At 45.0% G+C, this 11,900-nt stretch overlaps 1 protein-coding gene across 1 annotated transcript in view; it reads left to right on the plus strand.

Moving 5' to 3' along the window:
- Positions 1–10,914, plus strand: part of fam135b (family with sequence similarity 135 member B) — a 51,186-nt gene extending 40,272 nt beyond the window's left edge. The window contains exons 13-19 of the mRNA XM_056426455.1: positions 776–942; positions 1,173–1,264; positions 1,367–1,464; positions 2,315–2,466; positions 2,621–2,731; positions 6,797–6,910; positions 7,812–10,914. Of these exons, the coding sequence (XP_056282430.1) occupies positions 776–942; positions 1,173–1,264; positions 1,367–1,464; positions 2,315–2,466; positions 2,621–2,731; positions 6,797–6,910; positions 7,812–8,017 (940 nt within the window). The 3' untranslated portion in view covers positions 8,018–10,914. The remainder of the gene's footprint in view (positions 1–775; positions 943–1,172; positions 1,265–1,366; positions 1,465–2,314; positions 2,467–2,620; positions 2,732–6,796; positions 6,911–7,811) is intronic.
- The last annotated feature ends 986 nt before the right edge of the window (positions 10,915–11,900 follow it).

The raw sequence follows: 11,900 nt of genomic DNA on the forward strand, positions 1-11,900 counted from the left end.
CATGCTTGGAAAGCCGAGCGTAACAAAATGAAGCGAGGGCGAACACGAAGCGAGGAAGTGGAGACGAGGCGATGCGTTAAATCACATCAAAGAGTGCAGGCAAATCCACCAACGATTAGCTGAGCGTACAGGAGCTGGAATGGGATTTGTTCTGACTCCTCCACAGCTGGAATCTCTAACCTGGCAGGAATAAAGGGTAGACACAAAACTTAGAGGAGCTACTCGTAAGTAGCTGTGGAACTTTTGTTTGAAAGTCCTAATTTTGCTCGGAAGTCAGCAATGTTGACTGACATTATCCAAACATGCAAGGCGTCGCTGATATTCTGGACCAGGGGTGACAAACTCATGTTCACCGCGGGCCAAATCATCGTCATGGCTGCCCTCTTAAAGGGCCGGCAACACTTTATAAACTCCTCGAACATGTTGTTAAATAACTCTCTTTGCATTCGAGTATTGTTTATTTGAGTGTAGAAATATTTTACATGAGAAAATGTCTCTGATATTACAACATGAATCTATTTAATCTTAAACCTTCAAAATAAAAGGACGGGATATTTTTCTTCAATTTCTTTAAGAAAAGGTGATCATGTCTCTTTAAAGCCATCAGGGGCCACATAAAACGATGGCGGGCCTTGTGTTGGACACCTGTGTTCTAGACCAAAGGGACTTTCGGAGTGATACCCTTTTAGGGGTAAATAAATACAATCTTAAAGGTCCATACCAAACACAATATCTTGGTTTTTTTAAATAAAAATGTAATTTTCTTATGCTCCAGTTTCTACAAAGCCAAAGACGAGCTGCTCAAAGAGTTGAGCTTTCGGGCCGCCCTTTACAGCGACCTTCCTCTCCTGGCATCAGATGTGCCCTACTTCCCCCCCGAGGAGGACGACGAGGAGTTCGACGACGGCATACACCTCGTGGTGTGCGTCCACGGGCTCGACGGTGAGTCCTCGCGCTGCCGTCCAAGAACGTACCGGCTATTAAACCCGAGACACGCGGCCCGTCCCGTTCTCTGCCCTATTAGCATCGTAAATGCGATACAGTCTCTTGAGAGCGTGTCCTACAAAATATCACTACGCACCACGCAGTCTGTGAATACTAATTCCAGGTGTCACTTACATGACTAATGGACCAGAAAACAGTGAGTAATAATTTCCCCTTTTTGCTCCCAGGAAACAGCGCAGACCTTCGGCTGGTGAAGACATTTATTGAGTTGGGACTGCCGGGATCCAGACTGGACTTCCTCATGTCCGAAAGGAACCAGGTACATTTAAAATGTTCTTTTAAAAATGGCAGCAACTTGCGAATGTGCTTCGAGGCATTTTGCATAGCGCTGACGACCTTGTTTTTCCCGCCCCCTCCGCAGACCGACACGTTTTCAGATTTCGACACCATGACGGACAGGTTGCTGGATGAGATCATTCAGCACGTCCAGCTGTACAACCTCACCATCGGCCGGATAAGGTGAGTCGCTCCACTTCGATGCAGCGCATTACTGACGACTCACCCTTTGGATTGACCGTTTGAGGCGAGAGTTGGGAGCAGCGTACCTTTTGGACACTAGGTGGCAGCAGAGACCGCGTGTTGATACTCCGGACGGTCTTCATTCACGGTTTGAGGATGAGATATCGACTGTACGACTCCAAAATGGATAAGTGGCACAGCGGAATGGACGAAAGGCTCTTATCACACAGTGCCAATAAGTTCCTGACTTTCCCCGTGATAGACTCTCCTCCCTTGTGCAGCAGTGCGTCGCCTTGTTCCCATGAAATTAAGCGATTCATCTTCCACGCCTAATTGCACTCTGGCAATTATAAAAAAAATTGTGAGAGTTTCTCCCCAAGTTTGTTCAACATTCTTTTCCGGCGTATTTATTCTCTAGAGAGAAACTACCAAAGACGAAAAGCAATGGACTGCCACGACAGCATCTGGTTTCCTTTTCTTTATACATTTAGTTTGGAGATAGATGAGAAGGAGCCCACATGGCGTTGAGGGATTCTGGGGGTAAAGCTGTTAACAGTACAGTAATTAAACCAAGTGACAGACACATATAGCTTCATGGATCTGCTGGGAACACGATTCATTTGCGTGGCACGTCCTCCATGTCGCTATCATTAAGTTGTCATTGCCTTTGAGAGTGTTTAAACAAGTTAATGAATTTTCTATAATTACCAATGTTGTATCTTAAATCTCTGAATAGCTCCAGCTGGAACTAGTTCCTCACTAACAGAATCGACTATAATAACATGTCGTGCGGTGTCGGAGGTCAAGTTCATCGCCCTGAAAGTATTTTGCCTTTTTTTCGACCCGACAGCTTCATCGGCCACTCTCTGGGGAACGTCATCATCCGCTCGGTGCTGACGAGGCCTCGCTTCCGCTGCTATTTGCCCAAACTGCACACTTTCCTCTCGCTGTCCGGGCCACACTTGGGAACGCTGTACAACAACAGCACACTGGTCAGCACAGGTGAGGCCACACACACACACACAGAGAAAAAGGTGCACCGCAGATGTGCCGAGTTGTTACGATGCGTTTTGACCTCCTCAGCAGCATCTTTCATCACGTACGGTCCGGATTGTGTTTAAGTGTGTGTGTGTGTGTGTGTGTGTGTGATTCTTAGGTCTGTGGTTAATGCAGAAGCTGAAGAAGTCGGGATCCTTGCTGCAGCTCACCTTCAGAGACCACGTCGATCCACGGAAAACCTTCCTCTATCTCCTGAGTCAGAAACAAGGTAGCCTAACGTCTGAAAAGCGGATTTGAAACGCGGCGTACATATCGACTGTCTCGCTGTCACAGACTTTTAGGCGACAGCCCGGTTGAAATATTCACGGGGAAAAAAAGTGATGTCGTCGTGTCTTTCTTTTGTCAAATTTCTTGTACGCGTCAGCTCGCTAACACTCAAACCGCCGCCGCCGCCGGCTCTGCTGCGAGAGGCCTCCCCATTGTTTGAGTGGAACAAAGCAGTCGTTTGTCACGCGGGCTCGAAGGAGATAAGACTGAAAACACTATTTTACCCCTCAAGACAGTGGCAGGCTGACAAAATGATCCAAAACCTGTCATTGGAAAGCCCACCAGATCTTAAAAGCACACTGACGGGAGAAAAAAAACTAGGTTTATCACATCTAGCGCCGTCATTGTAGTCTGTGATTGTCTTTTGCATTTTACGTCCAATTCACTCTCTCTCTCTCTCTCTCGCTCTCTCGCTCTCTCTCTCTAACACTCGGCTCTCACGCGTTTAGCTGCCGCTGCTCTCCGGTTGTTTTATATTTTTAAAGTTTCTACGATTTTTTGCACAGTTTGCAGCAGACCACCTACTTCTGGCGAACTAGTCTCTATCCTGGGCTTACTGTCAAGCCGTTTAGTTTAGTTAGAATTGTGTTTACAGCGAGTTTGTCGTCCTACCTACCCGAACGCTGACAGCTACGCTGCTCGGTGAACATCTGTCCGTGGATCATGTGGATCTACAAGCTTGCTGTGAGCTTTGTGCTCCTGTGGACTGTCCTGTCCTTCGTAATACTCCCAGTCTCACCCCTGATCCACTACTTGAGCGCGGAGCTCCTCCAATTCAGATTCCACCGATCTGCTCCTCCGCCTACACTATACCACTTCCCGGACACCGCTCGCCACCCCCGCCGGAGGTACATTCACCGCGGAGCGGGACGATACCACCGCATCGATAACTCCACTGCCATTAACTCATTCTGGTCCTCAACCCGCCGCCACCCTCCGAGAAACACCCGCAGGAAGGTGGACCACAGCACGTTAGCCAGCCTAGCCAGGTCGGCTAACGTTAGCTTTACCAACCAACACTCCGACGTCAACTTTGGATTGTTCAACATCCGTTCCCTCTCAGGCAAGGGACAACTACTCCAAGACCTCCTCCTTGACCACAAGTTGGACTTTCTCTGCCTGACTGAGACGTGGCAAACCCCTGACGACTTCTCTCAGCTGAACGAGTCTGTTCCACCTGGGTTTGTTTACACCGCACACCCCCGTCTCACCGGAAGAGGAGGAGGTCTCGCGATACTTCACCGCGAGACTTGGAAGGTCTCATCAGTATCATTGCCAGTATCCCAGACATTCGAATCTGTGGCTCTACAACTGAATGGTCCGACTCCAACCGTTTTAGTCAACATTTACCGCCCACCCAAACCAAATAAGGACTTCATCAATGAATTCACCACACTTCTCACACACATCTGTTCACTGTCTCCCAACATAATTCTGTTGGGCGATCTGAATATTCACATGGACAACACTAATCATCCCCTCACTAAGGACTTCACTTTTTGCTTGGATAGTTTTGGTCTCCTACAACATATTCACTTCCCCACCCACTCTAAAGGTCACATTTTGGACTTGGTCTGTTGCTCTGGTCTCACTCCCCTCAACTGTTCTGCTGTCGATCTCCCTATCTCCGACCACATGCTTATTTGATTTAATTTAAGATTAACATTATCCAAATTCAAACAGTTACGTGTCATATCCTTTCGCAACATCTCAAACATTAATCTCGCTGACCTCACAACAGGCATTGACAGTTTCCCCATCATCACCCCCTCACACACCTCGGACCATCTGGTTAATCTTTACAATGATAGTCTCCATACTCTGCTGAACTCACTTGCTCCCCTCAGAACCCGGACTGTCTCGTTCCCCCACTCGGCCCCCTGGTTCTCCCCTCACCTCCGCCAGTTGAAAGCCAAAGGACGTCAGTTGGAGAGGCTTTCCACCAAAACCGGACTCACTATTCATAAACAGATGCACCATGCCCACATCCTCCTCTACAAAGATGCCCTCTCCTCAGCCAAATCACAATACTTTACAAACAAAATCACTGCTGGTGCTGGGAACACCAGGACCCTTTTCTCTGTGGTCAATAATTCATTCCGCCCCCCTGATTCCCTTCCCCCTCACTTCTACTCCACTGAACACTGTAACTCCCTAATGTCATTTTTTAACACTAAAATAGCTGCCATCCATCAGCAACTGACCCCTCATACGTCCTGTTGTCCTTCTACTTTTATTCCCCCCCCCCTCTCTGTACCTCTATCCTGCTTCCAACTCCCCTCTGCCATCGTTTTATCAAAACTCATCCAGACTTCCAAGCCATCCACCTGCCAACTCGACCCCCTCCCATCCTCCCTGGTCATAACCTCCCTCCCCTCTCTGCTACCCCTGATAACAGCCATCATCCACTCCTCCCTCACCTCTGGTTCTGTCCCATCACCTCTCAAATCTGCTGCTGTTACTCCAATACTCAAGAAACCTGGTTTAGACCCCAACATTTTTAATAACCTCCGTCCCATTTCCAACCTACCATTTCTCTCTAAAATCCTAGAAAAAACAGTGGCATCTCAGATTCAGACTCACCTCTCCAACAATAACCTCTATGAACAGTTCCAGTCTGGCGTCACAGCACAGAAACAGCCCTCATCAAAGTCTCAAATGACCTCCTCATGGCAGCGGACTCTGGACTATTATCAATCCTCATCCTCCTCGATCTGAGCGCCGCCTTCGACACCATCTCCCACTCCATCCTCCTTGATCGACTAGCCTCCATTGGAATTTCAGACACACCCCTTTCATGGTTTCACTCATATCTCTCTGGCCGTACTCAGTTCATTCAGTTAAAATCATTCACATCACACCCCTCCCCCCTCTCCTCCGGTGTTCCCCAGGGCTCTGTCCTTGGTCCTATCCTGTTTATCATCTACCTCCTCCCACTTGGACTCATTTTCTGCAAACATAACATTCAATTCCACTGTTACGCGGACGACACCCAACTCTATGTTTCCTCCAAACCCTCTTCCACGTTCCCCCCCCCTCCCTTTGTGCCTGTTTACAGGAAATCAAAGACTGGTTCACCTCAAACTTCCTCAAATTGAACAGCAATAAAACCGAGGTTGTCCTCATTGGCTCCAAGTCCACTCTCACCAAGCATCCCAGTTTCACCCTTACAATAGACAACTCCTCGGTCTCCCCCTCCCCTCAGGCGAAGAGTCTGGGTGTCGTCCTCGACAGCACACTGTCATTCCACACTCACATCAACACCACCATCCGGTCTGCCTACTTCCACCTCCGAAATATCAACCGCCTCCGCCCTTCACTCACACCCAACAGCACCGCAATCCTGGTCCACTCTCTTGTCACCTCCCGCTTGGATTATTGCAATTCCCTCCTCTTTGGTCTCCCCCAGAAACTCCTCCATAAGCTCCAACTGGTCCAGAACGCTGCTGCCCGCATCATCATCAAAACCCCTTCGATCTGTCACATCACCCCTGTTCTACAACAACTCCACTGGCTTCCCATCAAACACCGCATTGACTTTAAGATCCTGCTCCATGCATTCAAGGCCATCCACAACCTCGCCCCTCCATACCTGTCTCACCTCCTCCAAATCAACATCCCCACCCGGTCCCTCAGGTCTGCCTCCTCCATCAACCTGACTGTCCCCCCAGCTCGTCTGTCCACCATGGGGTCACGAGCCTTCAGCCGCTCTGCCCCTCGCCTATGGAACTCTCTCCCCCCTGACATCAGAAACATTGACTCTATCACTTTATTCAAAACTCACCTCAAAACTCACCTTTTCAGGCAGGCCTATGGCTGACCTGTTCCCCTCTTGGTTGCTCTGCTGCAGACTGTTCTGCTTTTTAACTGTTCTGCTTTTTAATTGTGTCCATTTTTAAATATGTTGTACGGCGACCTTGAGTGCCTTGAAAGGCGCCTTATAAAATTAATGTATTATTATTATTATTATTATTATCTACTCGTTTGTTTTGTGTGTTTTTTTTAGGGCTCCAGTTCTTCAAGAACGTGGTGCTGGTGGCTTCTCCGCAGGACCGATACGTTCCTTTCCACTCTGCCAGAATAGAGATGTGCAGAACCGCTCTCAAAGACCAGACCACAGGTGAGAGGGGCGCCGTGTGTTAATCCAACTGGATTATCTTCTCTACAGACGCCATTTTTCTCTCTTTTAATCTTTGAGAATATTGAGTGCAAACACTTACTCGTATCTGAAGACATCCCTCTGTGGACCTGACTGGTGTTATTTAAAGCGGTGGTTCTCAACCATTTCTCAGTGACGTACCCCCTGAAATAAAAGATGTATTACACAGCGCTGTGCCATCAGTGTCTGATTTTAATATAGATTATATTCTCAGTTTATGAAATTACACTTGTACTTTTTTTTAATGGGTGCTCAATTTGAATACATATATTTTAAATCTCACGTACCCCCTGGAATGCCTTCACGGAACCCCATCGGAGAAGCATTTAAAGTCATATTATAAACATTCGACTAAAATGCTGAATTAATAAAACACACTTTAGCACAATTAAATACCCTCATCAGTCCCCCACCCGTTGAGATGTTGTACGCTGTAGCCCTCTAATGCAAATTTTAGATTTTTGTGGGCTAGAAACCTTTTTGGTAGGCATGACCAGTAGCTGATGGTGGATAACGTTAGCTAAGGTTAGCTAATATTAGCTAATATAAGCACGCTTCAGATGGATATTGCTGTCCAGCTGATGTTAGTAAATCGTTTAGACCTTCGTAAGACTTCTTCACTACAGCCATAAAGACGGTTTAATACACCAAACTTCTTTACGGCCTTCTGTAAACCGATGGCTTTCCTCAGCCTGACCTTCATTGTTTGGTGTTTTGGTTTCTAATCAGAATTCTGGAAACCAACAAAATCTATTTTCCAAAATGCATATAAACCACCGCCAGCCGCTTGTTAGCTTCAGCCTAGTTTCAAGATTAGGTTTAAGACTAACCGTATATTTTCCTACTTTTTTTCCCACCGAAGGGCCCGTTTACACCGAGATGATCAACAACCTTTTGCAGCCGCTCGCCGGGGCCAAAGAGTGCCGGCTGATCCGCCAGAACGTGTTCCACGCTCTGCCCAACACGGCCAACACCTTGATCGGCCGCGCGGCGCACATCGCCGTCTTGGACTCTGAGCTCTTCCTGGAGAAGTTCTTTCTGGTGGCGGGACTCAACTACTTCAAGTAGAGGTGCTCATACAGGAGCCGGCGGATACGGCCCTACCTTCAGTCTGTACAGTATATTATATGTATATAATATCCAAGTGGCGAGGCCTGTATATCCCTTTTGTTAGGATCGTTAGCAGCTGTTAGAAAAAAATAAAAAAAGACCAGTGTATTGTGACTGAAATACTAACTCAGAAGTCTGAGTTTGACATGTAGCCATGCAAAAAAAAAAAAACGTCTTGACATCAATCACAGGATTAATTGTAGATGTTTTTATGGCCTTATTAATAACCGGCGTCAGCCAAAACGCTAACAGATGCTAATTGTTGTCGAAGGCATTTAACTACTTTCCCTTTATGGTTGGTTTAAAGGCTTCAGTCAGGCTGGTTGATTGGATTCTTCCACAAGGGTTACACCTCTCTGAACAGTCTTAAAATGTACTCGGGAGCCGAGGCAATAGCTGGGCAGCGTTTTGATTGTACATGAAGTATTTTGTTGTACCAAATCTGTTCCTTTCTACGAAAATAATTAATTAATTGTTTCAAAATTATTTATTTTTTAGCCGCGTATGTATCTACGGTGTAAGTAGTCCATCTAAATGTGATCTTTCGTTCATTAAACATATCGAATGAAAGTATACACTGGCGGCAGGAGAAGTGTTACTCCGTGTAACCCCCATAATTTATCCAACGCATTGATCCTGATTAGCCACGTTTATGGAGTCCCCACAAGGGATGCCAAATGGCTATAGATGCTTTGTTAGCTGTCACTTCTTAAATAATTGTTTGCACTAATTGATGGAAGGCATTGAGTAAGTTCATGAATTGAGCGTTTGCCAAGTCCCGCCCTCCGTAGTCACGGTATTGATATCAAATACCACTAAAAGACATTTAAGTATAACAATTTCCATTTTGCTTTTTAATTCATGTGACAAGGGAGTCAGAAAAAAAAATGGTCTTACTCATATAATTAACAGCAAAAAAATAACTTAATTATCAATGACTGTACGGTGTAATGACCACGTCTTTCTTAACGAGCCTTTTAAAATTCAAGATTAAAATGGCCGACACAAGGATGGATTTCACGAGGCTCTTTTGATACTCTTTAAATCCAAATGGCTTAAATCAGGGTGTCATTGACCCTCTGTCGAGCTCCGTCGTAGCAGACGCGCCCGACGCCATATCTCGATCGTCTCATCAGCTATCGGACAACACGTAAGATTTATTTTCTCCTCCACGACATTTGCCGTCGCATTCAACCGTGACGCGAAATAACGTGGTTTACCAGCCGACTGGGTGAGGACTGTTTCCCATAATCACCGAGGAGTCCATCGAATGATGTTTACATTTAGTCATTAGAATACCGCCATCGTCGTCGACGCGTACGCCAGAATCTCTTATATCCAGTGACGTATCTGCTGCGTCTGTATTGATGTATGTTCAGAGTAGCTATATTTAACCTTTTGCACTGGTTTGATGGCAAGTGCACTTTATTGACAACCTTGACTCAACCTCCACTAGCTTTAAAAAAAAAAGTCCAAACAGCAACGTTTCACACTGCTCCTTTTAGCTCTGAAGGTCTCCCCGGAGGGGTTGAGGGGGGGGGGGGGAGGGGGAGTGGCGGGGGGCTGTCCACCGTCTCAGCCATTCAAGCATTGTACCGTCTTCAGACTCAACAAAAGAGGACTTCTCAAAGTCCTCTTTTTTTGTTTTTGTTCCCGCCTCTCGGTAAGCGCCGGCGTCGCTGTGATTGACTCTAATCAAATCGGCTCCTCCGGGACACGGAGGTTCACTCTCGGAAAAAAAGAAAAGAAAAAAAGCCACTAAGCAAAGCTGCGTAAGCGGTACCGTGGGAGCTGCCATGCATCATGAATCATTCCTCACCCCCCCCCCACCCCCCCTTTCCACCCCCGAGAAGACGAACGCATGCTGTATATGGATGAGGCGTTAGCTTGTTTGCGTTTGGCGCCGCGCTTGTTTACCCGAAGGGGTCAGCCGGGAATCGATGGAAGTGTTTGCGGTATTGAGATTGGTGCCTTCAAGGGCAAATGCGGCGTTGGAATTGTTTCACGAGATGGATGAGTGTGTGTGTGGAAGGGTACTAGATCACAAACAGTTGAACGTACGTTTAGCCGGACGCCACTCTGACAAAATATGTGCCAGAGATCGTTAACTGCACATTTATTTACGCCGCCGTCGCGACTTGAGAGTGAATTCAGAGGCGATTCATAAATCCAATAGATTCAGTTTTCAATTCAATTCAGTTTATTTATATAGCCCAATTTCACAAATTACAAATTTGTCTCGGAGTGCTTTACAATCTGTACACATAGACATCCCTGCCCCAAAACCTCACATCGGACCAGGAGAAACTCCCAAATAACCCTTCAGGGGGAAAAAAGTGAAGAAACCTTCAGGAGAGAACAGAGGAGGATCCCTCTCCAGGATGGACAGAACAATAGATGTCATGTGTACAGAAGGACAGATTTAGAGTTAAAATACATTCAATGAATATGACAGAGAGTATGAATAGTTCATAGTTCTATAGTTCATAGATCTGTGCTGTCAACCTTCAAAACGAGCTGACTTGAACCTTTTTTTCCGTATGTGATTATTCTTTACTGCTCGTTGCTAGAACATCTTTCATGTGTTTGAACCGAATGTCCAAAATGTTTACCGTCACTGTGAGGATCACGTACTTCTTCATTGTGAATGTATACCATGTAAAGTACAGTAAATACTTCATCTGTGCCAATGCTCTCATATTTTTCTATGTTGCTGTACTGTACTGTATGTATCCTTAGTAGCTTGTGTTCCATGTAAAAATATAAATACAAATATATATATAGATATATATATAGCATAGTATTATTGTAAACAGATATGATGTTACAATAAAACATTTCCTTTTGCATAATTACCTTATTTTGTGTTGTTTAAACCATCTTTTATTTGCATTTTCTATTAGAAATGTCTATTTTCAGTATCAATTGATGTTTCCCTCTAATATTACAATGTGAGGTTAAACCTTTTCCATGGTGATAAACATCAAATATGGATTATTGCACTTTTTAATAATTTGACATTTCATCGAGAAACGAAGGAACTCCATTGAGTCTGGATCATAAATATATTAAATATATAATGTTATCGCAATGAATCCAAAATCAATATTTGTTTGGGAAAGCCGCCAAATGAAAATATTATAAAGAAAGAAAAATGTAATTATTGTGATACATGAGTAATAAATTGCATATAAAAAAATAACATAAAATGCTGTAAGAAAACCGGACAATCCGCCTATAAATTGTCATAACAGGTCATTAATAATGTAAATTAAAGCATTGGATTCAAACAGTTATGTTAAGTAAATCTAGATGAATGTGTTTAAATTTGACCCTCTTCTGTAGCCATCTTTGAATGAGCTGTCTGTTTGGGGCTTGTGAGCATGTGATTGGTCAAACCGGGGGCTCTGGCATGTTGAACAGATCTCCAAAAATAAAATGTTAGGTCTAGAGAACGAGGAGTTTCACCGACGCCTGCAACACGGAGACGCACGTAAAGCACCGCCAAAGTTTCTGGTGACGTTTGATTCATCCGTCACATCAGCAAACACGAGTTAAGACCACTCAACAAAATGCTTCAACAGAAAAAAGCGACTTAAGATATATCTATATATATAGATATATATATATCTATATATATATATATATAGATATATATATATCATACCTTGTGTCTGTGGCCCAGGACAAGGACAAGAGAGACAGTGGAACATTACATCTTAACCCTGAATCCTCTCCCTGGGGATTCTCGGGGGCTTCAGTCTATTACATTTAGACATCAGACTTTTTCTTTTTTAAATTGTAGGACCATTCATAACTTTTGTTATTATAAATCTTAAAG

This window comes from Pseudoliparis swirei, chromosome 1 (assembly GCF_029220125.1).
Source record: "Pseudoliparis swirei isolate HS2019 ecotype Mariana Trench chromosome 1, NWPU_hadal_v1, whole genome shotgun sequence".
Classification (NCBI taxonomy): domain Eukaryota; kingdom Metazoa; phylum Chordata; class Actinopteri; order Perciformes; family Liparidae; genus Pseudoliparis; species Pseudoliparis swirei.